Genomic DNA, 26,983 nt, shown 5'->3' with positions numbered 1-26,983 from the left:
TATGATCATCTAGAAGTGGAAAATGACCCAACAAAATAGGAAACTAAAATATTTTAATTGACCAAAAGGGCTAACCAGTCATTTCCTTATCAATAATTAAAGACCGTAGAAGAAAATTATTTAAATTAATTTTTAATTAAGAATAATCAAGCTTATAATTGTATTGATTAATTAATAATTAATTAATTAATTACTGCATGGAAGGGATGGGCTGTGTTCCCCTGTGAAAAAGGGAAGGGTTACGTGGCTATTTCATGTTGGAGACAGCTAATATGAATCCAGAAAGTGAGGAAGAGTTTTGAGTCTATCTATGTGTATATACATCTATATATATATATATATGTATATCTAGCTATAATGAGAAAATGATAGGGACCCAGAAAGGGATAAATCTATATATATGTTAAGCATGTTAATTAAGATTTTAAGTACATGCATAATCATAAACTATGCAATATATCTACACATAAAGTATATATATAATGATTTTACTATAAGCAAATAGGTAGAAGATTGACAATTTATATTTCTCAAAAAAAAAAAAAAAAAAAAGAAAGGGAGACACGTACTCCTATTGATGCACAGGTCGGCACCCTTTTTGACTTTTACTTCATTTCTTCTCTCCCTCGTATTTATATATATATATATATATATACACACACACACACATATGTCCCCATACACCGACCCTACAATATTTCCTTCCTTCTCCTCCACAGAAAAACTCAACCCTTAATTCTCTCTGCGTTTTGGTTTCTACCCAGTTTCCAACTGTTTAATTTCAAAAGCGAAGTTTTCAACTTTCAGCCATGGGAAGATCACCTTGTTGTGACAAGAATGGGCTTAAGAAAGGACCATGGACGCCGGAGGAAGATCAGAAGTTGCTTGATTATATCAGCAAACATGGATACGGCAACTGGAGAACCCTCCCCCAAAATGCTGGTACATACATACATATATATATATATATATATACATATATTTCCATTCATTTCTTTTTGGCAGAAGAAGTAAACCATTTTTTTTTTTGTACAGGGTTGCAGAGGTGCGGGAAAAGTTGTCGTCTTCGATGGACTAATTACTTACGACCTGATATCAAGAGAGGCAAATTTTCTTTAGAAGAAGAAGAAGCAATTATTCAGTTGCATAAAATATTGGGTAACAAGTAAGTATAATTTAACTATACATACATATATATAGAGAGAGAGGGAGAGAGTTTTCATGTGTAAGTAATTGTCAGGAGAGGAAGTTTAATACGCTTTGTGTGTGTCTGTTTGTGTGCGGTGTATGTATAGGTGGTCTGCGATTGCTGCTCGATTGCCGGGGAGAACAGATAATGAAATCAAGAATTATTGGAACACCCACATCAGAAAGAAGCTTCTTCGGATGGGAATTGATCCAGTAACTCATAGTCCAAGACTGGATCTTCTCGACTTGTCTTCATTTCTAAGCTCGTGTCTGTACAATTCATCATCGTCCAATTACTCCAGATTACTCGATCTTCAACAATCCATGGTTAACCCGGAATTCCTAACCCTATCCACTTCACTTTACCCGGAAAATGGAGACCAAACCGAAAATAATAATAACCAAACAGCCAGTAGTTTTCTTCTCCAAAATTCTCAGCAAACCCAACTCTCCAATTCTCATTTTCCCCTTGATACCCAGTACCAAACACTTGGTCAACAAATCCCATGCTCTACCCCATTGGTTTTCTGTAACGAAGAACAGGTGATGAGCAATGCGGGACAACTCGGAAACTTTAACAGCGAATTGAGTTGCCGTCAATGGCAGACGGATCAAAATCTAGGGTTGTCTTCTGATTTGGGTAAATCAGAAGAAAGTTACGTGCCTTTGCCAGCAAGCTACGATGATCATAATAATTACTACAATTATGAGATGATGGATCCTTCGTTTTCCAACAGCAATAATCAAAATTTTAACTTTGGTTCTTCAAGTCCAACTCCACTGAATTCAAACTCGACTTATAATAACATCAACAGCAGCAGCACCATTACCGATCAAGATGAAAGAGACAGCTACTGTAGCAACTTTATCAACTTTGAGATCCCAGAAACTTTGAATGTTAATGAGTTCATGTAATTCATCATGGGGAGAGAAAGAGATCGATTGTCTCAAATTTTATTGGGTTCTTTTTTCTTTTTCTTTTTTTTTCTTTGTTGGGGGTGGGGATCTGGCGGTGGGTGTTGATAAATTTGTGAACTTGTTAATTAATTTCAAATAATTAAATTTGTTGCACACAGATCTTACTGAATCATTAATCTAAGATCTCAGCTAGCTTTGCTACCCTTAACCTTTTAATTAATTCTCCACCATTGATATGTCAATCTGATTGATTTAATTCTAATACTTTTTATTCTAATTAATTTAAAATAAACGTGTAATCCCATATTAGATTTGGGGTCAGATAATATATTTGATAAACACTAAGAATCGTACCTTATAAAATGCTAATCGACAAAAGAAAACACATATCGGCGACTTACATATATTAATTGTAAATGCATGCATGACACGTACTTGATTAGAAAATCATACATAATATTGAATATTTTGCCGTATAAGCTGTAAAATTATATGTTCTTTTACGATTAAAATATTTACATATATGCAATATATAAATCATGTATCGTACATAAAGACTTATATGCGTGTCCTAGCAATGGTCACAAGACGTATGGCACTAATGTTTAAATAAAGTCAACAACTTTTTACCTTTCCCAAAAGGGATACCATTTCTCTGAGGGTAGGAGGAAATACAAAATTCAAGTAAAAAGTTAAAATTTTTATTAATTAAAAACGAAATCCCAGAATCTAGAAGCTCCATACTGGAAAACCCAGAAATTTAAAATTAAAAATATTAATTAAATATCAAATTTTCAAAAATTTATTTAACCCTAACAGGACTTCGGTTCTTCAAGATCCCGACAGAAGGTCAAATTGCCGGTGATATTTCCGGCCAGGTCACCCGGAGGATCTTTAAGTGCCACGCGTCCCCTGTAGTCTTGCATGGAGATTGTGTTTTAATGAGGAGGACACGTGTCGATGATCTAATAGTTATGATTCACCGGGGCCCACGTCTAAAGATTACTTTATTGAAAAATCACGGCGTGGCTCTTGTGCTCCCTCTTTTTTTTTTTTTTTTTTAAAAAAAAATTAGTATTTCGTCACATTAAATTCGTTCTCCGGCGTCAAAGTGAAAACCGATACGACGTCGGTTACTTGCGCGAATCGTGTTGGGGTGGGACGCGTGGACTCAATAATACAGAGGGTGGGTCCCGGGTGACCGGTTGCTCCGGTAACTTCTTATCCAGTTTGTTGCACTGCGTGCCGGTCTGCCTTGTGACATACTTATTCAACGGGGTATGTGGCTTAATCCGATTCATTAATCGTGATTTTGGTTAATCATTGCTAGAAAAGTAAGTATGACTGTTAAGTAAGGAAAAGGAGATGATGCGATACACTTGACAGCCGCTCAAGCAGCACTCTGTTTTTTTTATTTATTTTTTTATAATATATAGATACTACAGGTGTCTCTATATATATATATATATGTGTGTGTGTGTATATATATATATATATATATGATTGGGATTGTTCAATTTTATCAGTTTTTAGTGGCATTATTTTTGGTTTTCTAGGGTTTAGATTCTAAGATTTTTATATCTAATCTATCAAATAACTATTTGGTCTTTGTTTTTTCTTTTAAGAATTAAAATCTTAATTAAATTTTTAAACCGTTATAGTTCTCGTAACGTAATAAATTTATTAAAACTCAGTCTAATTCAATCATTATAGTATAATTAATACATGAATAAATTAAGTTATTTATTTTATTAAATTAAGTACTATACATTAGTTTAAAATATGTTCATAAAATAACGAATTTTATATTTTTAATAAAATTACTATATAATAATTTTGTAAAATTATAATAATTAATTACCATATATATTAATTTATAACATACAATAATTTTAATTTTAACTTTAAAAAAATATACGTCGTATTTATTTTAGATTAATTTAAATCATATCAATGTAAATTTTACTATGTAAGAGAGATCAATTAATATGTTTAATATGTATATATACAAAGTAGCTATTTCTTACATCAACATTATTTCTATATTGTTCTTTGAATTTTTAAAGAGCTTCATCCATACATTTTCTCTTTGGGTGCAACTAAATTTCAAATGTTGCTTAAGACACATATATAAGGGAGACAATCTTGTACAACGTGACTCGTCTTCATTGAATTCTTGGAGTTAAGAAAACTGGTTGTCTCGGTTGATATGAAAGTTGGACAATTCACAACAGTTTGGTTTTCATTCCTAGTAATTTTATTAGTGGTCGTGATACATTTATAGAACTTTACAGCTCTTTACAGGTAAACAAGGATGAACACAAGAAAAACAACAAACTTTCACTGTTAAATTAACGCGGAAGAAACCAGAAAATATATGCAGCTTTAACGATTTTCAACGAGGGACAATTCTGTACTATCAGAAAGACGATCGCATTCCAGTAGTCGGCCATGTGTCTTTGTCTGGGAGCTATGGGATGAGTTGGCATGCTGACTGGAACTTTTCGCTTATTTGGATAAATTGACACACTTATCTTCTTGAGTCGATTGTTGCCGGTTGTTCTTTCACACTTGTTCACATTTTTTCTTCATTATTTTCAACAAGAATCGAACTTTCTTAAATTTAAATAATATTATAATCAAATAACTCCAAATTATTTGATTGGTGTATACTCAGATATTAGGGAGTGAAAGATAATATAATTTCTTTTTCATAAAATAATTATTTCATACATCAAACATATAAATAATTTTCAATTCTTAGTGCATGCAAGCTCTACATCACGTATACGTCATTTAATTTTCAATTGTCAAATAATAAATATAAATAATAATAAAGTTAAAACGATAATGAGATAATTCGTACGGTCAGATCATGTAAAGAAATATTTAGTGGTATAAATTAATCAGACTGATCGCTTTCTCCATCAACCGACCAAAGAAAAAGTGAACTTCAACCCTTTGAATAAGTAAAACTCTAAAGTGTATTTATGCGTATATATATATATATATATATATGTACAGTGTGTATATACATGTATGTATTTGTGTGTATATATATATATATATAAACTGCGATTTCTTTTGGAGAGTGTGGGGGTTAAAGAGTAGGCAAGAGAAAATGGTGTCACCTTAATTAAAGGTAAATTTTGTTTTCACATTTGTTCATAAATCGGCAACAAATCTGCCCCATGTTATTTAAAAGGTCAAAATGACAGGCTAAAAAAGTACTGTGTACATACATATACGCTATATACACGTATGTATTTGTGTATATATATATTTATATATATACACACGTGTATATTCTTGTATTGGATGGCTCTGTCTTTTTAACACATTATAATTATTCATATAAAGAAATTTAATGGTAATAAAATATTTTTTTTGGTCTAATAACATAATATATTTGTTAAGATTTACTTTAACTAACAAATTAGTAATTAAGTCCCCGGTGACTGCTCTCATTAAAAAATTTAATTATAAAAAAATATTTTTTTTTAAAATAAAAAAACGTAATAATTCCGTTAAGAATTAAAATTAAATAACTATAAATATTGTGTGTAAATTCATTAGTCCTAAGTATGGATTCAGCCCAGGCAGGCCCAAATTGGGGCCTATCTTTAACACTAAAGTTTAATATATCCTCTAAGTTGCTACTTTACTTTATTTATTTATTGTAATACATATATTTCTTATCTTAGAACAGAAAATTATTATACAAGTATTTCAGTAAATTTTTAATTTAATATTTTAATTTTAATAAAGGGTTATTTTTAATTCTTTTATATATATATATATATTTTGCATACAATTTTTAAATATAAATATTTTTCTTTCTTAAATGGTACAATTTCAATTTTTGAATAAACTTATTTAATATTACACTTCATTTCAATTTTGAGAAAATTGGGCAATGGTTTAATTTGATATCTATCACTCGTAATCTATTGATTTAATGATATTGCTAATCAATGTAATTTATTATTTTATTACATTGTAATAAGATAAATGAACTTTAATACGGTCAACTTAATTAAAAAATTTAATCAAGAATTAGGTCAAATTAGAATCTAAAATGACCAGTCAAAGTATTTCATTTATTACTTCTAAATTTAATACGTAATAATTAAAATTAAATTATTTTATCAAAGAACTAATTATTAGAGTTATCTACAATATTTAATTTAAATGCTCATCACAACATATTTTAATTGATCTTCCAAAATAAACATCATTTAAGCATTGTTATAGAGTATAATTAGAAGGTTTTTTTTTTTAAAAAAAATAATTAATAAATTGATACATTCATTAATTAATTGATTCACACGTAATAATTATAATATAATTTTTAAACGATAATACATATAAAAAAAAACATAATTAAACTTAAATTTTTGTAAAGAAAGAAATATATTAATTATTTAATTAAATAATGAGTCCAATTAAACACTACATAATTTGGTACCATGCTCTAGGTAGGCAATTAAGGGGATTAATCCTCTACCATTTTGGTAACTTGAATGGGTAATTAATTATGATTAAAATCAAATTTAAAGTTTTAATATTTTTTTTTTTATAAATACTTAAAATAGCAATTTACACTAGTGTTTATGATAAATATTAAGACTTGATCTTAATCAGAATTAATTAGTAAGTAATTTATCATTGATGTAATTTAAACAATAAAGCTTAGGAAACTTGATACCAATTGAAAAGGTAAGGGAAAGAAATCCTCCAAAAGTCAAATTAAAATTGTAGAGTTGCTTCATGCCAACAAAACATATATGCAATGCCCAGAAAAACCCAGATCAAAATAAGTGAAAATTCATAAACCCTCCACCATCTTCTTCAACTCATCCTCCTTTTCAGTCCGCCGCCATCTTCCTCTTCGTTGATGATCCAGAGAGGAATGACTTCCTCTGCCATTGCTGGATTCGTGTGATTCTTCCCCAACTATTCCGTGTTCGTAAGCAAGCCTGGGATCTATGGGGAGGACCTGTTACAGGGGAGGATGCTTCTCTCGCCAAGCAGCTGGTGAAGATGATTACGACTGGGTCAATAAGAATGAGTCTTTTTTTTTTTTTTAATTTTAATTTATAAATCGGATCATATTTAAATTTTTTTATATCTCGTCGAATGATATTTAAATTAATTAAAATATTATGTGTTAATAAATTTATATGTGATATTTAAATTAACAATAATAATAAAAAGAATTAATTTTTTTTTTTAATGAAGTTTAAAAATTTTTAGAATAGTTGGAGAAAATGGGTTACGGTGTATTTCTTTGTAATAATTTTTTTTATTTTAATTTTAAAATTTATGATATTATGTCATATATTATATGATTTTAAATTAATAAGACAGTGTTGCGTGTTAATAAATTTAACACTTAATAATTAGGTTAAATGCATTAATAAAAAGAAATTAAATAAATTTTTTTTTAAAAAAATACAAAAAGTTATTTGACTAAAAGTATGAACTAATTTAAATAAATTATTAAAATATAGGGACTAAATAATTATTTTGGTAAATTGGAAAACTGTTTCTTCCTAAATTCCCAATCTACATCGGCAATGAATACCTACTTCTTTAGGAAGCTTCAAAATTCGCCACCCATATAAACAGGAAACAGCGTGAACCCCACCACAATGTTTCATTAGCCACCGCCTTCTCTCTCCACAGAACCCAACCCCTCCCTCTCTCTCCTCTCCTCGTCGCCGCTAGGTCTTCGACAAAAGAGGCGATGAACGCGCGCAGGATCTGTTAGAGACATAGACTTTCCAATGAAAAAATGCTGTCTACAACTACTGCTTCAGCGAGTTGCCAGCGTCAATCGTTAGCACTTATTCGTTGCCGTATTGCTCTGTCGCCATGTCAAGGTCGGTGTTGTCTCCTGCCTCCTTCCAGTCTTCTAATCTGGTTTTGAGCTTCCGTCTTCTGTTGTTCTTTAATTTCGTATGCTGTTGCTTGTTTCCCGTTTTTTGGGAGCTGGGTTGCTACTATTATTATTATTATTTTTTTTTTTTTGCAGGATCATAAAAATTTTCTTGGGTTTTTGTCTTTAATGATTCTTTTTGTCCTTTTAGCGAGACCCTTTTGTGAGGTTTTGCAGCTGTTTGTTTGTTTCTCTTCCTAAAGCTAAGATAATTGCTGGGCTTATTATCTTCTCTCAAGTCTTAATTCTTGCCAATTGCGATTTTCTGTGAAAAGGGTGCTGTATTTCAGGCATTTTAAGGGGTAATTTACAGTTAATACATGAATTATGAATGTATGATCTTTTAGCTGATGATGAGTTTAGGAATGTTAAATAATGTAGAACTGAATTCTTGGAATGAGGTGGTTTAAGGGCGCACATATTGCTTATTGACTTAATATCAAGGGTAAGGTGTTGTTTGTAGTTCTTCCCCTCCTTGTTACCTGTGTCAATGAATTCTGTGAAGGTGCCCTTTTCTAGTGTTAGGTTGAATTTTAATTTTTCATATATGTAAGTTGTCCATTAATGTAAATACCGGAAACTTGTGATGCAGATTGTTGACATTTGGAAATATTAGGAGGGTTGTGCAATCAGTAGTCTCAAATCAGAATAGTAGCCATTCAGAATTAAAGAAGCATGGAACAAGTGTTGCCGTTTGTTTACGTATATCCCAGTACAGATTGTATAAGCCATATAGGTTTGGAAGTGAGGAACGTACTGCATTTTCGCTGTGTAATCCACAGGTGAGCAAGAATTACTTTTCCAGGAGTTACACCCTCATCTCAGCTAGTAACGTAGTTGCACATCATGCCCAAGTTGCTTGGAAAAGGATTTCTCAAAAGCATTCTGCTGGATGCCGAGCTTTTCCTAGAATAAGCAGGATTGCTCAAGCTGTCAGTTTGGCTTTAACCCGTTCGCACCTTCTAGTTCCCAGTGTCCTTGCTATCACATGTGGTCAGCTAGCATGGGCGCAGAGAAATTCACTTGTGAAAGACCCTTATACGCCACAGAATTCTTTCTACATGCGTGCACAAGATGGACATGCTTATTTGTCTACATTACTGTTTTCAGTAATAGAAGGCCTTATATTGTTGGTGAGAGCTATTTATCTTGGCATTTTGTTCTCTCCCAGCATAATGATGGCACCATTTGCTGATTGTTGTGGACCTCGGTTTAGGAAACTGTGGCTTGTGATTGTCCATCGTACACTGGAAAAAGCAGGTCCGGCATTCATCAAATGGGGTCAATGGGCAGCTACACGGCCAGACCTCTTTCCTAGAGATTTATGCACCAAACTTTCAGAGCTTCATAGCAAAGCTCCCGAGCATAGCTTTGCCTACACGAAAAAAACAATTGAAAGAGCATTTGGTCGCAAGCTTTCTGAAATCTTTGAAAGTTTCGAAGAGGAACCTGTAGCATCTGGAAGTATTGCTCAAGTATATCGAGCTTCTTTGAGATTTCGATATCCTGGCCAGCAGATGAAACCAACTGTAGTTGCTGTCAAAGTTAGACACCCCGGTGTCGGTGAATCAATTAGGAGAGATTTTATGATTATAAACTTGGTAGCCAAGATTTCAAATATTATCCCAACTTTGCGGTGGTTGAGATTGGATGAGAGTGTCCAGCAGTTTGCAGTTTTCATGATGTCTCAAGTTGATCTTGCAAGGGAAGCAGCCCACTTAAGCCGATTTATATATAATTTCCGTAGGTGGAAGGATGTTTCTTTTCCTAAGCCTGTGTATCCACTTGTTCATCCTGCTGTTTTGGTGGAAACTTACGAGCATGGAGAAAGTGTTTCTCACTATGTTGATGGACTTGAAGGACATGGACGGATTAAAACTGCGCTTGCTCATATAGGGACTCATGCACTTTTGAAAATGCTTCTGGTATAGCTTTTCACTTGCTTTATTTTTCCAATCATGTTTTACTCTTACTGTGTGTTGTTCTTTATATTTCTTACTTGTAGATTGTTTTTAAATTTCTTTGATGAACTAATCTGAATAAGTTTTGTGTTAAACAATAACAAATGGATCAACTAGGACCCAGGTCATGATACTGCATACCACTTTTTGATAAAAACTAATAAGGAGGATGAAGAGAAAGGATACAAAAAGGAAAACATTAGTTTCTAAAGAAAAGGAAAGAGTATGTGTTTTCCTTGTTTGGATAACTAAAAATAAGTGAAGAAAAGGAAATAATTTTTTGTTACATTTTGTTTGATTTTTGTTATGTAAAGGAGAATTGATTATTTATAGAAAATAGTTGATAGGACTCGTCGGCTAAACTAGAATTAAAAGTTTAAATCATTTCATTTTCCTTTTTTTTCCAATTTGAAGGAATAAAAAAATTACAAGTTTTAAGAAAAAAAGGAAAGATGCTTTATCCGTTCTTTTCCATTACTAATTTTATTTTTTATCCTATTGAAAGATGATGAGAATTAATGAAATGGAATAGAAGAAGATTTTCTATGCACACTGTTTTAGATTAACAGCAGTAATGAGAAGGTAAAATTTGCCTTCTAAAATTTTACTTTACCTGAAACTCCATAACTTCTGGCTACTGTATGGAAAACTGACATTCTTCGGTAAATTTAGGTAGCATGACTTGGGATTCCTATCTACGTAAACACAGTAGAAGTTATCTACTTGAACCATATGTTATTTAAAAAAAAAGATCGACTTGAACCATTATTGATTGATCACAATGGTATTTCTTCTCTGTGCTGGAATAAGTTGGAACATTTATGTTATATAAACATTTGTGAGTCCTCGGGACATGTAAGGAATTTCTTTACTTGTTAATTTGCTGATGGTAGAGACTTGGGGTAAAGTATGGTAATCTTGTTAAGCTGGTAATATTTTGCCTCAAAGTATTATCATCTTTTTTAACAGTTGGAAGAAGGGCTACATGTCTATTAAAAAAAGGGAAGTTTTAAAAGAAAAGAGACAGAACTGTGTTGATTTGATGAGATGGAGCTGAGATTTATTCCATTTGCTTTTTTGGTTTCTTCTTTCAATAATTTGCATTGCTATGACTGCTCTTTGTGCACATGCTTCCTGGACCATGATGCTTGATTTCTATGTTATTAAGTTTATTTTAGTTGCTATTTGCTAATTATAGTTGAAAGTTTATTAGATTTTTTAGATTTCTGAAAATAAAGTGTGATAAAGTTTCGGTTTCAAAGACTCTATTTCTTCTTTCAGGTTGATAACTTTATCCATGCTGACATGCATCCTGGAAATATTCTCGTCCGGGTGTGTCAGAACAAGTCTTCTCGGAAACGGCTCTTTAAGTCAAAGCCTCATGTCATATTCCTTGATGTAGGCATGACAGCTGAACTTTCAAACAGTGATCGAGTAAATTTGCTGGAATTTTTTAAGGCAGTTGCCTGTCGGGATGGCCGCACTGCTGCAGAATCCACTCTAAGATTATCAAAGCGACAATCATGTCCAAATCCAACGGCTTTTATTGAGGTGATGCATTGGCCACATACCTCTTTTGTTGGGATTGTTTCTCATTATACGTGGCCTGTGAAACCTTGTCTTTTTGTTTGTTCTGGATCTTGACAAGATATTTCCGTCTGAGCCTTGCAAGTAATTTGAAACTTGTCACATTTGCTTTGTGTTCTCCAGATACAGCAAGGTCTTTTCAATCTGCCAGCACATTTTATTTTCTCATTTGTAAATATGGACCTCCTTTTTTATTGTCTATCCAGCAATTGCTTCCTACATATTGAATCAAAACCTTCTTGAATTTAGTTTGTATTCAAAGATAAAAATTTGTCATGCAGTTTTATAACCATCATGTTTTTAGTTAAGCATGAAGGAGGTGAGTCCTTTCTTTTCCAGAAGAGCTACCGATCCTATTGTCTCTCTCCTTTTTATCTTTTATTTATTGAAGTGTCTACTCTTTATTGCAAGATGCATTGGCACCCATTCTTTCCAAACAAGATCATATTTTACTCTCTTTCGTTTGAGATTTTGGTAGATAGATGCATCTGCTGTGAATTTTAATTGAGGATTCCCTGCTGGATGAAATTTATACAGCATTCAACATTCATCATTAAGTTTTTCACATTTTTGTAACCATTATATGGTTCATACAGGAAGTAGAAGAAGCTTTCACTTTCTGGGGTACTCCGGAGGGTGATCTAGTCCATCCAGCTGAGTGCATGCAGGAATTACTTGAGAAAGTCAGAAGGCACAAGGTTAACATTGATGGCAACGTATGCACTGTAATGGTTACAACGTTGGTTCTCGAGGTAATTTCTTCCTTCTCTTGTTCATTTAACATAATTCTCATTTTTCTCTTTTCATGTTTTGTTATGTGGACCCTTTCGCCCACTTAGAGGTAATCTGACATAATTGTCGTATTCTAAATGAAATATATCTGGCATAGTTGTTGAACCTAAGTGGAGATAGTAATTGTGACAATTGCCGAGTGATTATGATTTTCCTGGATGTTGTAGGGTTGGCAGCGAAAGCTTGATCCTGGATACAATGTGATGCATACGCTACAGACACTGCTATTGAAGGCTGATTGGGCAAAATCGTTATCCTACACCATTGATGGACTGATGGCTCCATAAGAAGCTTCCTGATCTTACTGTGTGTTGGCGTTGCTATGAAACAATTTTGGCAAGTGGTAGTTACAAAGTTCCTGTCCGGTGCTGTTTTGTGAAACAATTTTGACAATTGATAAGATCCTAGAACATAAGGAATAACATATCTTTTGTTTTTTTGTTTTTTTTTTTCTTTTACTTGGGATTTTGAGATTTTCTAACGTGAGATTTAGTCCATTGTGTATCTATTATTATGTCATTTTTGATCGTTCATTACTGTCATATCTCAGCCCCCCCAAGAGCGGGGGCAAAACATTTGAAGCAAAGAGGAAAGGAAATAGAGCAATAAAGTGTTGATATTTATTATTATTTTTTTAAAATTTTTGTTTATTGATTTTCCAAAGTTTGGCACACAAAGGATCATTTGTAATTTTGCGTGAATTGAATGGTTTCGATTTTCTGCAGGGATGTTACAATTTTCATATTTTTTTTACATATTCATCTTAATATAACCTTGTACTGAGTATCAAATCTACAATTTTTTATACAGAGAGAGGAGAGACAACAATATAATGAGAATGCATGAACAATCTAATGCTCTGCTAAATTGCCTCCGAGGTTGTACGAGACCAAGGAGATGGGTCAACAAAGAACTCTGAAAACAACAATGGATTGAAAAACACTTACTTCTGCTGTCGGAACAATGAAAATTTAACATCATCCGCCAATTATTTACAAACACTAAAGCCACATTCTCATCATGTGATGGTAGAAGCTTTGGTATTTCAAGCATATTCTAAACAATCTGCACAAACTATAAAACTTCAGGATCAATCACTAAACAGACTCTCACCTATACTGCTGGACCTACCATATATGTTCAAGCATGAATTTTTGATATTCCTCCATAAACTTTACATAGGACTACCTCAACCCGTTACAGCACTTTTACTACAGGCATAAAACACTTGCTGCATAACATTCAAGCTGGGAAATTTAATATATCCATGCGTCCAAGTTTTTTATGTGCATGTGTTTCTGTCATTAAAATTCAAGTCATACAAAGGCTTTATATTCTTACAGAGCAAATACTCAATACGTTAGTTCGTACCTTGTGTGGAATTGCAACGCAACGTATACATTCTCTTTATCTTTCCTCTTGGCCAATTTATATACATGAGGTTTTCTCGTCTTGGATAATTGTTCCAAATACCAAGGAAAATAAAGTTAGATTTTTGCGGCACCACTAACAAATAGAGTTCCTATGTTAGAGGCACCCGTCTCTAAAAACAGCGCAATTACATCAAGAAAGTTAATATTTTCTATTGCTTGATGGTGTCACTGTGGAGCTAGACAAATTAGATGCCAATAATACGTAGGTACTTTAGTCTGCACGTGTAAGTTCCCGAATTTCCTTGATTGCCGCATCAATGTTATGTAGAGCCATTTTCTTAACCTGTTTTTTGGAAATAAAAAGTAATATAAATAATATTCTTCAGTTTTTCAGGAAAGTCAAAATCCAATATTTCTTTAACTTTCCCATAAAGATTACCTGAAATTTATCCGATTTGGCTCTGTGGTCTTCCGGAAGCAAACGGAGTTCATCAGTTAATTGGATGCACTCGGTAGCATTTTCAGGTGAGGCAAAGTCCAAAACTATGTTAACGCAGGACTGCATGTCATATAACCAACCAATACAATAAGTAAAATTTTGTGCAAAAATCAAGTCAAGAAGAAATAAAGATTTTCATAAATATTTTACACAAGACCTCTGCAATTATAATGCTCGGTCATGTTGAATACAGTACCTTTAGTTTCCTTATCTGGTATGGACACCCAGCCGGAATGATGACTGCTTCTCCAACATGTTGCTCAAAAGTCCAGGGCTCAATTTCTGGAAGTAATGATTAGTAGATAGTTAATTGTCTACTGATGATTATATAAAGAAAAACAAATGGAAGTTACACGTACCAAACTCCTCCTTAAGCTTCATTTTGTGTGTCGTATCAAGAAAGAAATTCTTATCGAGAATTGGGTGAACCACCTGCAGGCAAAGTTACAAATATGCTAAGATTCACTGTCCTCCACCTAGCTGCTAAGTCATGATTTAGGACTTACATGCTTTTGAAAGCCATATGAATGACTGAATTCATAAGAATGCTTTCTGAGATACTCTAAAAGCTTTGGAACATCTTGTCTGCGGAAGACATCCCATTGGGCACCACAAGACTCAGCCAAGTTTTCCTGTCTGATATTGCTGGAAGCTGTGCGATGCAAATAAAACTCCTTGTCTTCTGATCTTTTTGAGTGCTGAATAGTCCGAGGACTAGGTCCTGAGGCTTCAGAATCATAATCAGTATCAGTCTCGGATTCACTTTCTCTCATATGGGGAGCATCTCTATCTTTGTGATTTAGTTCACATGCTCCATTTGTGGCAGCAAGTAAATGAGATGCTCCCGTGACCATGTCCCATGTGTTCATTTCGTTTCGTACCATATTATGCAATTCTATGTTTTCCCCTTCACCATTCGACACTGAACTTCTTTTCACTTGGTTAGTCATTTCCTGGCCAGGAGCAATCTTGGTATACTCCTGAGCATGAGCCTTTTTCTCCTCCATTAATTTCCGTATATTACATATCTGCCTTGTGGATGCAGGAGCATCTGTTGTATGTGCCAAAATGTTAACCTGGGATTAAAAAATAATATAGTAATTATAAATACAACCAACTGCTGAAAGTTTAAATAGAAAAAAAAAAACTTGAGGTCCTTATTTCCCATAACAATTTGTGCTCTCAACTAAAGCTGGTTTGATCACTATATGTCAAAAAAAACAAAAAGCAACTTCCAACATATAAGAGATCCAATAACACGTACCATATCAAAAAAGTAAAAAGACAATTTTGTCACAGAATCTGCCTGCACAAGTTCATCACCGCTAACATATGAGATATATATCCATGGACCTAAGTCAGGCTTTGGAATTTCCTCAGGTAATCTAGCTGCAATATTTAACAGGCCAGATTTTGGGTCCATGTAATCCGGAAGTGGTAGAGCATTAATTATTTCAGCATAATGAGCTGGAAACTGTTCTTGAAATAAACGAGAAGAAATCCAACCCTTCAGTTTCAGCTTCTCGTGGCACATATTAGTTTCAGTATGCCCTCTCAAAGACCCCAAAAATAATTGGTTAATACCAATTTCCACCTGCCATATTTAAAAAATGTTTTAAGAGCTATATAATTTTCAAGTTCTAGGGAAAACAAACAACAGTAAGCTTCCTGTCAGAAAAGGAAGGTACACAGAGCTCAAGATCAGAGGGAAAGGCATAGGAAGTTGGCTGGCATGGAAAAGTATCAAAACTACAATTGCCAAAAACAAAGTTCAGCTCTGTGATTAAATCAACCTGTCTAATTATATAGGTGGTGTAACCCTGCCTCCTACAATAGTTTGAGAAATGCAGATTGATTAGAATCTAGTGTCAAGAACTAACCTCAAACCAGTCCAGGCAACTGTCTGCTTTATGTGTTTCATCATTTTGAGATTTGGCATTGTTCTTAAGATAGGTACAAAACATAGTTATTGGATCCCAGCTCAGATTTGGGGAGCACCGAAGCACATTTTGAACTATTACAGGATGACCTTGACTCCAGTGCTTCTGGAAATGTTCCACATTATCATTTCGCATATCAAGAATTGTAGGATAATACAAAAAGTTATCATTTGAATTTTCTCTGTTTGCTGCTTCTCTTAACTGCTTGATCCCATCAGCTTCATTATCCATTCCAAAACATAGCGAGCAGGATGAGGAAGTATCTAATGCTTCTGGCAATTCATAGCTTCCAACTATTTCCTCAGCACTTATTTCTAGTTTTTCAGTCCAACTTGAGGGGAAAACACATCCCAAAGCGAGGAGCCCATCACCACAACCACCAAATTCCTTTGGAGGGCATGATATACTAGCATCACCATCAGGAACTCTTAAACTAGTTAGTGATGCAGAAGAAGAAACATATGTACTTTCCTGGCCATGATTGGATGTGCTCATAGATTGCTTCTCTAAGCACAGTAGCATTGGCCTACAACCATTCCTTCTATTTGGGCTTTTGCAGTCAAGTGCCCCCGTAATTCCACATAAGCTCTTTTGAAAAATATCCCGGCAACAACTTAAACACAAATTATAGGAACAATTTTGGCAACTTCTATGCAAATCCAATATGGAAGTCTTGCAGTTACTGCTGCTCCCACAGTCATGCAATCCGTCAGAGAGCAACATGAGAATTACAGAAATTTAATTAAATGTAAAACTTTGAAGAAGCAGGAAACATACCAGCAGTGTTGCTTATTGCATCTAAATTCAACTGTCAAGATCTGACCTTTGCAGGGTTTTTGACCTGTTAGATATCTAAAGACATCAGAAAAAGATCTTTGTGTATGGAAGTCTTGCATGTGCTGCGCTGAGAATTATTCACTGATAATCAAGAACAATCATCACCACTACCTTTTATTTTTGCCTCCATTTCTAGCTCTACACTGCGGTCTTGGTTTATTTGTTTCAGCACAGGAAGAAGCATGCAAATTAAATAATGAAGATGTAAAACTCGATCGACTTTACTTTTGTCCCCTAGAAGGTTCTGAGACATGGTTTGTAAGTAAGATGAGGGATCAAAATTGAATATTGAAAACAAGTATGCAGGATTCGGAGTTTAAGCACACTACATGTCAAAACAAACCTTGTTTTCTGTGCCTCCACATTTAATGACAGTGCAGGACTTGCAGCCACAAGTTCCACGACATACCGGACATGTGATTTTGATTTCTTCTTGTGTATGGAAATGCCTGATTCATTTTTGAGCCAAGAATTATCTCACAACAATTGATGTAAAATGTTCTTTGGAAATGATTTTTATAGGCTAAGAATCATTACTCAATATAACTCTTCCAAAGCATGACTAAGCTTAAGCGATGGAGGTATGGAGCATAAAAATTGTCAGCAATCACTTAACAATAAAAGCATTAGAATACCTCACATGAATTCCTTTTTATGGAAACCATCATTAGAAGCCCAAATAAACTAACACCGGTTTCTCTGATGGATGCAAAAGGTTCTTCATAGAAGGTTATTGGTAAGAGATAAAAATTGATAAAAGCAGCAATGGTCCTTGATCACATTAGAATCCCATTGACTTCTTGTTTCTAACTGATTTTCTTTATCCTGGAATTGACACCTGTATCACATGGATTACAGGAATATAGCTATATTTGAAATGTTGATCTTTAACTTTAATTATATCTAGTCACAATTCAGATTATCTTTTTCTCCAAGGACCACAATTTGCATAATTCTCAACATCCTACATTGCAAAATTAGTTTAAAGACTTCCATTTTGAAAGTCCATGATGTTGCAAGTAAAATTAATTGCTACACTACTTAAGGATGCATTCAAATGCTAAAATGCCATTTGTAAAATTGAAAATTTCCAGCACATGACAGGGTCAAATGCTAAACCACCAAGTTTCAACCATAACAGCCATCCTAATTTAATCAAACCAAGACCAAAATCAAGATAAGAAAATGCAGAATGCTCACTGTTCTTTCGTGCAGTCGATGCAAAAGAAGTGTTGTCCACAGTTTGAACAGCTGATCAAATTTTTAAAGCTTTTCTTTCCACACCAATGGCATCTCTTCTTCCCTCTCTTCAAACCCATCGCATTGCCCTTGAAAGGCACCACCTTTAACGTTAAAATAAACATCAATATAGCCAACAGGTGAATCAATACAGGAAACATACAAGTATGACAGAGAACCTATGCAAGATGACATTAAAATACTACCTGCAATGTGCCAACAGGGGATGGCTCAATGTTTTTAGACCTAAAACATCTCCTTCTTACTGCAACTGGTTCAGCCCCAATTTTGATGTCACAAGAAGAACCTGCATTGCCAAAATGTGGAGATGAAGAAGAAATTGCCATTACTCCATTAGGCAAGACTCTTGTTAACTCTTCCTCACAGCCATCACCATCCTCATTGCTGTTACTCTGCTTCTTCTTCTTCTTCTTTTTCTTTCCCTTGAGCTTTTTTCTCTTCTCTACTTCTCTCTTCAACACCATCCTTATTAACTCCAACTGCAAATCCCCTCTCTTCAGCTTCATCTTCCTTACTGCCTCATCCAGCGCCTCAGATTCCCCAATCACTCGCTTGCGTTTCACCGACTTCGCCAATCTCACCAGCCTACTACTCGCTCTCTGTGCCCTAGTTTCACCATTGATCTCACCCACAGACTCCACATTCGGCATTCTCCTATTTTTCCTCACCATCTTCAGAGACTCCGGCACCTTTTCTCTAACCTGTCTATGTCGGCCTTGCAAGTGATGAAGCTCGCAAAGCTTCTTCCCATCCATAACCCGCCGATTACACCGCCATTGGCGACCATCAGTGCGCTTGCAGCGCAAATCGTCCTCAAGCGGTTCCTCCCCCTGCATTCCTCCCTGTTTGTTTCCCAGGAAAATTTCGTTCTTCCCAGAAACTAAAATAGAAAAATTTGCAGACTTCTGATGTGGGTAATCAAAAAAGCAACGTCTTTCGGTTAGTAACCGAAAGAGGAGAGGGATAGAGAAGAAAAGAAGCGGGTTTTGAGAGTGTATTTATGTGGTGGTGCAGTGAAGTGAAGTGGCTATTTGGGTAATTTTGTATAGAAAAAGAGGTCTGTTTGGTCTCAAATTCTTCCAGATGCAAACTCAAATCGATTGACACGATTTCTGCTTAGCTTCTTGTCTTGGTTAAAAGAATCTTTTTTGTATTTTTGAAGCATGCAGTTTGGCAATAATTAACAAAAACATATTTTATACTCACAACTTTTTCTGTATCATCACCGAACGCTTTCCTTCTGTTCATTAATTTATTCATATTAGATTTATGCTTATTTTTTCTAATTGCAGAGTAGATATGCAGATTTATGCATGAAACTTCAGATATCCAGAAATCAAGGGTTTTTTTTTTTTGCAGATTTTTGCAGTGGGTTCTTTTTTTTTTTCTTTTCAAAAAATGAACTTTAGACTAAATGCATGCATGTATATATATATATATAAACTCTACATAATATATATATATATGTGGTGTAATGAAATGATGTCAGAATAGAAGATAACAATAGTGAATAATAGCTAGCTATGGCTTCTGCAATATCAATCGACTTAGAAGATACTATACGACCAACTTGGAATATAGAATACAAAGTAATCCTGCAAAAATAACTCTTCTAATTCAATTTCTGCGGTGCGTATATATATATATATATATTATATTTGCTGCATATACTATTTCTTATGAGAAGTAGTGTGTACTTTAGATTATTGAAAACCAAGCTTTTCAGTTTATATATGTAAGGATATGTATATAAACATATATAATTAAAAACCAAGCTGGAAAATAATAGTCATATAGTCTGCAATGCAGAACTAGTTGAATCAATTCTTTTTCTATTTTAATTAAAAATTTAATAATTATATATCATATATACAATTACATATCTATATATTTATATAATATAATACATAATCTAATTTAAATTATATAATAAATTATTAAAAATAATGTAGGCCTATCAAAACCAGTCTTCTTTGTCCATCCCCTTCTGGATTGAGGAACGATCCAAACTTTGCCTGAACAAATTTTAGTTTGGATCGAATGCCTCGATTTGGGTCAATCTTTTGGCCTCCAACTGCATAATGCATAACCCTAATAACCAGCAAAATATATATATATATATATGTATATGTATATATTGTATAACTCTAAAGAGTGAAAAACATAATTGAGTGCAGCGCTGGTAAGATCCATGACAAAACTCTGAAAGGCAAAAATAACTCATCAACGCTGCACTCAATGATGTTTCTCCAATCTAGAATCTCTCCACCATATGTATATCATGGTGTATATGTTTTCTTTCTATAAATATATACATATATGCATATGGGTGTATTGCAAAATTGCAGTACATGTCTAACTTTCTTTTTGAAATTTGGGTGTACTAGCATAGAATATGATATTGGATAACAAGAAGTACTTTGAGGTCGTTGGTGGTTGTAATGCATTGAATTGTTTGAAGTGTGTACTGGATTCTTGTACTATACATATATATATATATATGTGTGTGTGTGTATATATAGTTTGTGCATGTTGTACTGCATTTGATTCTGTCATCAATCAATAATCACTTGTTCTGCTTTTTCCACAACATCCCATTACATTATTCCTCTTGAAGGCTTATTGCTCCATGTATTTTTCTCTTCGAGAAGTAATATTATAACTGATATATATATATATATATGTATTATCTAATCATATAATATATATATATATATTTTACTAGAAAAAATTAAACTTTCTATCTTAATCTCCCATCTTCTCTTCAATTGACTAATTATTTAATTTTGGTAATCTTTGATTATTAATTTTAGAACAACAAGGAGTGCTTTATAAATAGATTTTAATTTAAAATGAAATAATTATACCTTTTAGATAGTAAAAAAAATAAATAGTTGCTTCTAATAAAAATAATAAATGTATATATATTTATTATAACTATTTGATTATTTTATATTGTTTTATTATATATTATTGATTTTTTTAAAAGTACAAAAAAAAAGTAAGTTAGTTGCATAGAATTAAAAATGTAACAAATATAATAAATAAATTTTTCTTATAAAAAGTAAAAATAAGAATATATATACATATATATATACAAGTACATTACTTAATATTTTACATAAATAATCTATTGCAATTAATTGACCAAAATTTTAAGTTTATAAAAATTTCTAAGTCAATTGTCTAATAACTTTTATATTAATTATTCATTGACTTATTTTCACGTCTTTATCAGAATATAAATTTAAGTCGAGTTATATGTTTTGTTTATATTTTTATTACGAGATTTGTTTTGTTACTTTTTTTTTTTTGTTAAAATATTGATTGTATTATTATTAATATTTAAGTATTACTTATAAATTTGAATTGAATATATTTTTATTTAATTTTTTTTTAATTATTATAAAATATTATACATAAAGAAAAAAAGAATTAAAACAATATAATACATGTGTATTTACATATGATTTTTTTTTTTTTAAATAAGAATTTTATCTCCTTCTAAGAAAAATCTTACCTTGTGCATCTTCATGTACAATATTCAAGACTTGATTTGGAGGAACATCCCTCCAAATTTGAGGCTTCGCCAACCGGTGTCCTAACTCTGCAAATTTATCAGCAGCTCTATTCCCTTCCCTATAAACATGACTTACAATACAATTATCCACCTCTGGTATCATCAAATTTATGATCCTCAAATGTCTATCCACCTCTTTACTCCTCACCTCTCTCCTTTCCACAATTATGTCAAGCAATGTCTTGGAATCTCCTTCGATCCAAACTTTGTTCCACCCGTTTTCCAGAACCAGTTCCAGGCCTCTCTGCAATGCAGCAAGTTCGGCAATGGTGCTGCTGATGTTTCTCCCAATGGATTCTGCATAACCAAGTAGGAATTCTGCTTTGTGGTTCCTGAAAACTCCTCCTATGCTCGCTTTACATGATCTTCCTTTGCAGGATCCATCGAAATTCAGTTTAGTCCATCCTGTTCGAGGTTTCTCCCATGATACAGGGATGGCTTCGTTGTGACAACTTCTTTTCATTGTCAAACGTGGCTTTGGATCATTTTGGAAGAATACAGAGAGGCTAATGTGACCTGGATGAACTTGGTTTTGTATAATTAGTTTTTGGCATATGCGAATCTTGGTTAGGGCCAACATTGTTTCCTTTAGTATTTCTTATGTTGGAAGCTATTTCAGAAACTAACTGTAAAAGATGATTGATTATTATATGTTGCCTTTCTAATAAATTGGCAAGAAGAAGAAGATAAGAATTTAGAATTTGACATTATTGAGTCCTGAATGATTGAGTCATGATCCAGTATTTGCAGGGAAGAGGGAATGCGGAAATGGCAACAAAAACCAGAAAAGGAAGAAGAGGAAATAATCGAAACAAGAAGGTTTTGATGGACAATATGACAATGTTTATTGTATCTTAGAGAATATAGTTGGAGTGCAAAGAAAGGCTGGAAGATTCATTGTTAAACAAACAAGGCAATGTTTCGAAAAAAAAAAAAAAATCGTATGATATCATTATTTTCCAGAGAGATTTCTTCGAGAACTGTCAAAGATGTTTCGTTAATGAAGTATTTAACAGACTTGCGGAATCCATGAATTGAATCTAAGTCAACAAAAAAAAAGGGAAAAAGAGTCCAAATGTTTCAAATCCCATATTGATAATTAAATAGAAACTGTATATAACTAACTGTTTCATTTTATGAAAATAAGAGAAGGAAAAAAAAAAAAAAAACTGAAACCTATTTTTACCAATCCCACTAAATATTGGCTGTTTAACCTAAATTTCAGGGCACTTTATTTATTCCTTCATTTGTTTCAAGGTCTGCCTTCATTCAAAAACAAGAAATCAAACTATTGAAAGAGAAGATAAAAGGGACTTCTGTCAAGTTCAATACTTGATGAATCAAATTTCTTTTGAAGTTTATGAAGTAGAAAATTGCAGCAACATAGTCAAGTTCATCTAGGCTACTCAAAACACAGGGTGATTGAATCTGATTGGAAACTTCCATATATGGAAATTGATGCTATTGACTGATAGTTTGAAGTTGATTACAGTGGAAAGAAACAGAAAAGCCAGTTGGGCAACATGAACTTGATTACAAAGAGTGGGTATAAGCTGAAAATTTTCTGTAAAGAACTAGTAAGTCTACAATTTCCATCCATGTCAAATATGAACGGTTTTCTTCCCGTAAAGTACTGATCTAACTTTCTTCATGGATAACTCAAAACATTCAAATACTTAAAAGCCGTCTTTTTTGCCAATGAGCCATAACCAGTCCAGAGCAACTCCCGCAAATATACCGCCTAATAGAAATACCACAAGCAAATTCCCCAAGGCATTCTGCTCAGGACCCTATAGAATGAGGAAAACCCAATTAGATTTAGTGAGTTTGTAAGTAAAATGAGGATCATAAAGCTTAGTGGGTTATATCATGCAGTAGCAAGCTAACCTTGTAGCCTTTAGGTGCTGCAGTCATGACACAAACAGTGAGATAACCATTTGTGAGTCCCAAGAAGGATACAAGGAAGATCATCCATCCTTGGTCACCATATTTTGCCGCGAAGTAGAAAGCAGGGATGAGCAAGAAACGAGAGAGAATTGCAATCATAAGGCCCTTTCTCGACTCCAACTTAATGCAATCAATGAGAGGAATATATCTTGCTATCAGATCCCAAATATTATACATTGCAATCAGAACAAGTGCATACCTACAGCACAATCACCTATGTGAGAATTTTGTAATCTGTTCTTGGTAAGAATTGTTGGCTGCACTCAAAGTTCAAACATCATATGTTTACACTCAATGCAAAAGCAATGGAATTTTTTCTGGGTTTCAAGCAAAATCATAAGATTGGAAAGGAACTGGGCCTAATTATGATCTAGATGAGAACTCACCAATCACCAAGTTGGTGCTTTCCAGTGTTTTCATACAAGAACCCAGGAAAAATTGATAATGTCAGCACGTATATCAGAAACAAGTCCAAGGCATAATCTATATTCTGCAAGAGTAATTGTTTATTGCTTAGCCGGTCAGGGAGTTTAGCATCATCCTCCACCTGGAAAAATTCCAAAGGCTGTTGGAAACTTTCGAATTTTATTGATTTCATTGACCATAATCTGTTAATATATAATGAGATTCAAGTTGCAGTACCCCTTGAGCTGCTGCTTTTCGGATGCCGGCAGCCACAAGATCAGCTGAAACAGTTTTTGATCCTTCAGATGCTGCCTTTGCCCGGAAATATTTCACTATTGGTAGTTTAGGGAAGATCGTTGCATATAGAAGGATGCACATGAACTCAAAGAAAGTGGATATTGCCAAAAATAGCACTGCAAACAGATAGGGAAACATCAAGTTCACAATAAATTTCAGCCCAAAAGTCTATGTAATTCTACTAGTTAGCAGAGAGTCTTATTATATAGCTTCTGATATGAATTATTTGTGCAAATCAAAGACCAGTAACATACTAGTTCCTTTACGAAGACCATCCTTGGATTTCTCAAAGGCTGCTTTCGTGATCAGCCTCAAAGCAGAGGTTAAAGCTCCTGAGGCAGCCAAGCCAGCGAGGAAGGACTGCAAAGCATTAATTCGTAGTGAGAAAACTAAGTTTAAAGATCAAAATTGAAATACATTAAATCCGATAACCTGGATGAATTCAGGGCACATGAAAGACAAGTCCCCAACTATTCCGCCCTGAACATGGGCATCTGCAACCCCAAATGCACCAACTATTGCACATATACCAATAAATGGTCCAATTCCTCCTTTCCCCGATGTGGCTAAATCCAGCTGTCGCAGAGCAAAATCAAAGTAGAGCTAAATTTAGTGGAAGCAACCAGTCTGGACCAAAAACAAAAAGGATAGTAAGAGTTGAAGAAGTGGGAATCAAGGAAAAAGGTTTAAGATTACTCACAACTATTAGCATGAAAGTACTTAAACAGAAAAGACAATATCCAAATATGTTTCGCTTCCTGGTGTTGATTCGTGCTTCATAGTATGCTAGTATTGCAATTGATCCGACGGCAAATGGCTGGTAGACGAGAGTAAGAACCCTCGAAGGATGGTAACCCTTCAAAGAAAGTGCAAGAATATCATCAGAAGATCCAATCACTAAACAGATTTTTTCAATGGAGCTACTTATTTCACTACCCAAATGAAAATTTTACCCCAATTCAACAAAAAAAAAAAAAAAAAAAAAAGAAAGGGCATAAATAAAAAACTAAAAGGAATCTAAATTCAGACTACAAATAATTGAACTTGGAGGTGATTCTACCACACAATTTTTTATAGTAAATCTCAGTTCTAACACAAATTTTAACTCAAACAAGGGGCCTAATTGAATTCATAAGCTACTTACTGGAAATAAGCTGTAGTAGTAATCTCCGATGGTAAGCATACTATTCCATGACACAAGGGACCCAAATCCAAGAACCCAACAAACAGCCAGAGCTTGAAGCTTTCCCTGGAAACCAGAAAGATTGAGAGTTAGATATTTAACACAGATAGCTCCTGATTAGAAAGAATATTGTTAATCTCCCAAAATGAGAAATACCAAGTCCAATCACAAACCTCGAGCCTTTTTGGAAACCCAGTTTCCTCCTCAACAATCATGGCTGCTCCCTGTAAAATTATATCACAAACTTCAAGCTCTGCTCATGTAATGTACATATATATATATGTACATATATATATATAGTTCTGATGATATTCTATTTTTGCCTTGACTCAGTTGAATTTTCAAGTCACAGAGGCATGCAGATCAGAAATACAAGTTGTAGCAAGAAGTTCGGATTAATTAAAGAGAAATATTCACAATGTAATCAGAAAAAGAAACGTAAACCATGCAACTAGAAAAGAGAAGTCAAAAAAAAAAAAAAAAGCCAATGAATCCTAAAAAGGGTATAATACTTGCTTGGTTGGGTATGCCCTGAAAATTGAATCTGGAACTTCAATGAAGACAAACTAGCCAAGAATCCCAATGGAGATTTCAGAAGAAGCTCAAAGAAAGAATAAAACTGAGAAGAAAAACACATGCATCTGCTGATCCAGAACTTGTATTCATATATTAATTTATGCAGAAATTGAAGCTTTTGCTCCTAATGCATTATAGACTATATATATATATATATATATATATATTAAAAAACAGATAAAATATAGCATCACGATCTACACATGGGGAATGGGTTTTGTTAGTGCTGCATGAATAGATTAAGACATTAGAAAAAGAAAAGAAACCTTATCGAGATTTCAACCGCACAGGAGAAGAGAGCGGTGTTCACTTTCTTTTCCTCTGCAAGGACTGGGTATGTATATTGACTCTGCAGATACTTGTTGACGGAAATGAAAAAGCTGAAGATAATGAAGATTCTTTCGGCTTTAATAAAGATTCCTTGAAATCATGATATCGATCAATTATTAGGAAAGTGAATCGAGAGAATCTTCTTGGTGGAAATATATACATATACATATACATATGTATATACATATATATTTCAGTATATCTATTTTTTGGAAATTTATTTTCTTGGAGTGCTAATTGGTGGAAATTACTGCCCGCAAGGACTCTGGTTTTTGATATTGCCCGGGGCTCTTCTTCTTTTTAAAAAATAAATTTAGTTACTTTCAGTCAGTTTCATGCACTAATTAATTAATTAGTTATTAGGGATAA

The 26,983-nt window shown here is 33.6% G+C and overlaps 4 protein-coding genes across 9 annotated transcripts; 2 read left to right on the top strand and 2 right to left on the bottom strand.

Annotated features, from left to right (window-relative positions):
• Positions 1–655: 655 nt before the first annotated feature.
• MYB102 (MYB-like 102) lies at positions 656–2,278 on the top strand. The gene is made up of 3 exons (XM_022046540.2): positions 656–942; positions 1,036–1,165; positions 1,296–2,278. The coding sequence occupies exons 1-3, from the start codon at positions 810–812 to the stop codon at positions 2,101–2,103; spliced, it is 1,071 nt and encodes a 356-aa protein (XP_021902232.1). The 5' UTR covers positions 656–809; the 3' UTR covers positions 2,104–2,278.
• Positions 2,279–7,664: 5,386 nt separating this feature from the next.
• LOC110817741 (Protein kinase superfamily protein) lies at positions 7,665–13,016 on the top strand. Its single transcript, XM_088208260.1, has 5 exons — positions 7,665–7,991; positions 8,640–9,972; positions 11,290–11,559; positions 12,192–12,347; positions 12,555–13,016. Exons 1-5 carry the CDS (start codon positions 7,984–7,986, stop codon positions 12,672–12,674), a joined length of 1,887 nt encoding a protein of 628 aa, XP_088064386.1. The 5' UTR covers positions 7,665–7,983; the 3' UTR covers positions 12,675–13,016.
• Positions 13,017–13,769: 753 nt separating this feature from the next.
• On the bottom strand, positions 13,770–20,584 carry B160 (protein). 4 transcript variants are annotated; one of them, XM_022046553.2, is made up of 12 exons: positions 18,482–20,584; positions 18,237–18,379; positions 17,380–17,485; positions 17,148–17,280; positions 16,977–17,040; positions 16,140–16,884; positions 15,524–15,853; positions 14,766–15,335; positions 14,619–14,691; positions 14,456–14,541; positions 14,200–14,319; positions 13,770–14,103 (listed from the first exon to the last, which is right to left on the bottom strand). In XM_022046553.2, the coding sequence occupies exons 1-12, from the start codon at positions 19,130–19,132 to the stop codon at positions 14,032–14,034; spliced, it is 3,093 nt and encodes a 1,030-aa protein (XP_021902245.1). In that variant the 5' UTR covers positions 19,133–20,584; the 3' UTR covers positions 13,770–14,031. The 4 variants fall into 4 exon arrangements, with proteins under 4 accessions (XP_021902245.1, XP_021902246.1, XP_088064385.1 ...); XM_022046554.2 differs by having other exon boundaries at positions 16,140–16,881; XM_088208259.1 differs by having other exon boundaries at positions 18,237–18,364.
• A 2,714-nt stretch (positions 20,585–23,298) lies between these two features.
• LOC110817817 (equilibrative nucleotide transporter 3-like) lies at positions 23,299–26,750 on the bottom strand. 3 transcript variants are annotated; one of them, XM_088208085.1, is made up of 11 exons: positions 26,551–26,750; positions 26,221–26,274; positions 25,882–25,932; positions 25,670–25,774; positions 25,226–25,381; positions 24,958–25,101; positions 24,780–24,885; positions 24,466–24,641; positions 24,210–24,370; positions 23,764–24,022; positions 23,299–23,666 (listed from the first exon to the last, which is right to left on the bottom strand). In XM_088208085.1, the coding sequence occupies exons 3-11, from the start codon at positions 25,921–25,923 to the stop codon at positions 23,553–23,555; spliced, it is 1,263 nt and encodes a 420-aa protein (XP_088064211.1). In that variant the 5' UTR covers positions 25,924–25,932; positions 26,221–26,274; positions 26,551–26,750; the 3' UTR covers positions 23,299–23,552. The 3 variants fall into 3 exon arrangements, with proteins under 3 accessions (XP_088064211.1, XP_088064210.1, XP_021902220.1); XM_088208084.1 differs by having other exon boundaries at positions 25,882–25,928; XM_022046528.2 differs by lacking the exon at positions 26,221–26,274.
• Between the last annotated feature and the right edge of the window lie 233 nt (positions 26,751–26,983).

Source organism: Carica papaya, chromosome 7 (genome assembly GCF_054855325.1).
Source record: "Carica papaya isolate Zhongbai chromosome 7, ASM5485532v1, whole genome shotgun sequence".
NCBI classification, from domain to species: Eukaryota; Viridiplantae; Streptophyta; class Magnoliopsida; order Brassicales; family Caricaceae; genus Carica; species Carica papaya.
The sequence above is the reverse complement of the archived record's forward strand: the minus strand, read 5'-3'. Positions and strand labels throughout refer to the sequence as shown.

Bases quoted from the DNA above. Each gene is read 5' to 3' on its own strand.
- MYB102 (XM_022046540.2), top strand. From the start codon at position 810: ATGGGAAGATCACCTTGTTGTGACAAGAATGGGCTTAAGAAAGGACCA. The intron at 943-1,035 runs GTACATACATAC...TTTTTTGTACAG, and splicing joins AACCCTCCCCCAAAATGCTG to GGTTGCAGAGGTGCGGGAAA. The intron at 1,166-1,295 runs GTAAGTATAATT...GTGTATGTATAG, and splicing joins CATAAAATATTGGGTAACAA to GTGGTCTGCGATTGCTGCTC.
- LOC110817741 (XM_088208260.1), top strand. The intron at 9,973-11,289 runs GTATAGCTTTTC...TTCTTCTTTCAG, and splicing joins CACTTTTGAAAATGCTTCTG to GTTGATAACTTTATCCATGC. The intron at 12,348-12,554 runs GTAATTTCTTCC...TGGATGTTGTAG, and splicing joins TTACAACGTTGGTTCTCGAG to GGTTGGCAGCGAAAGCTTGA.
- B160 (XM_022046553.2), bottom strand. From the start codon at position 19,132: ATGCAGGGGGAGGAACCGCTTGAGGACGATTTGCGCTGCAAGCGCACT. The intron at 17,041-17,147 runs GTAGTGGTGATG...GATATCTAACAG, and splicing joins AATGGAGGCAAAAATAAAAG to GTCAAAAACCCTGCAAAGGT. The intron at 14,320-14,455 runs GTACTGTATTCA...TATGACATGCAG, and splicing joins ACCAGATAAGGAAACTAAAG to TCCTGCGTTAACATAGTTTT.
- LOC110817817 (XM_088208085.1), bottom strand. From the start codon at position 25,923: ATGATTGTTGAGGAGGAAACTGGGTTTCCAAAAAGGCTCGAG. The intron at 25,775-25,881 runs GTTTGTGATTGG...TCTGGTTTCCAG, and splicing joins GGTTTCCAAAAAGGCTCGAG to GGAAAGCTTCAAGCTCTGGC. The intron at 24,642-24,779 runs GTATGTTACTGG...ATCTGTTTGCAG, and splicing joins TGGTCTTCGTAAAGGAACTA to TGCTATTTTTGGCAATATCC.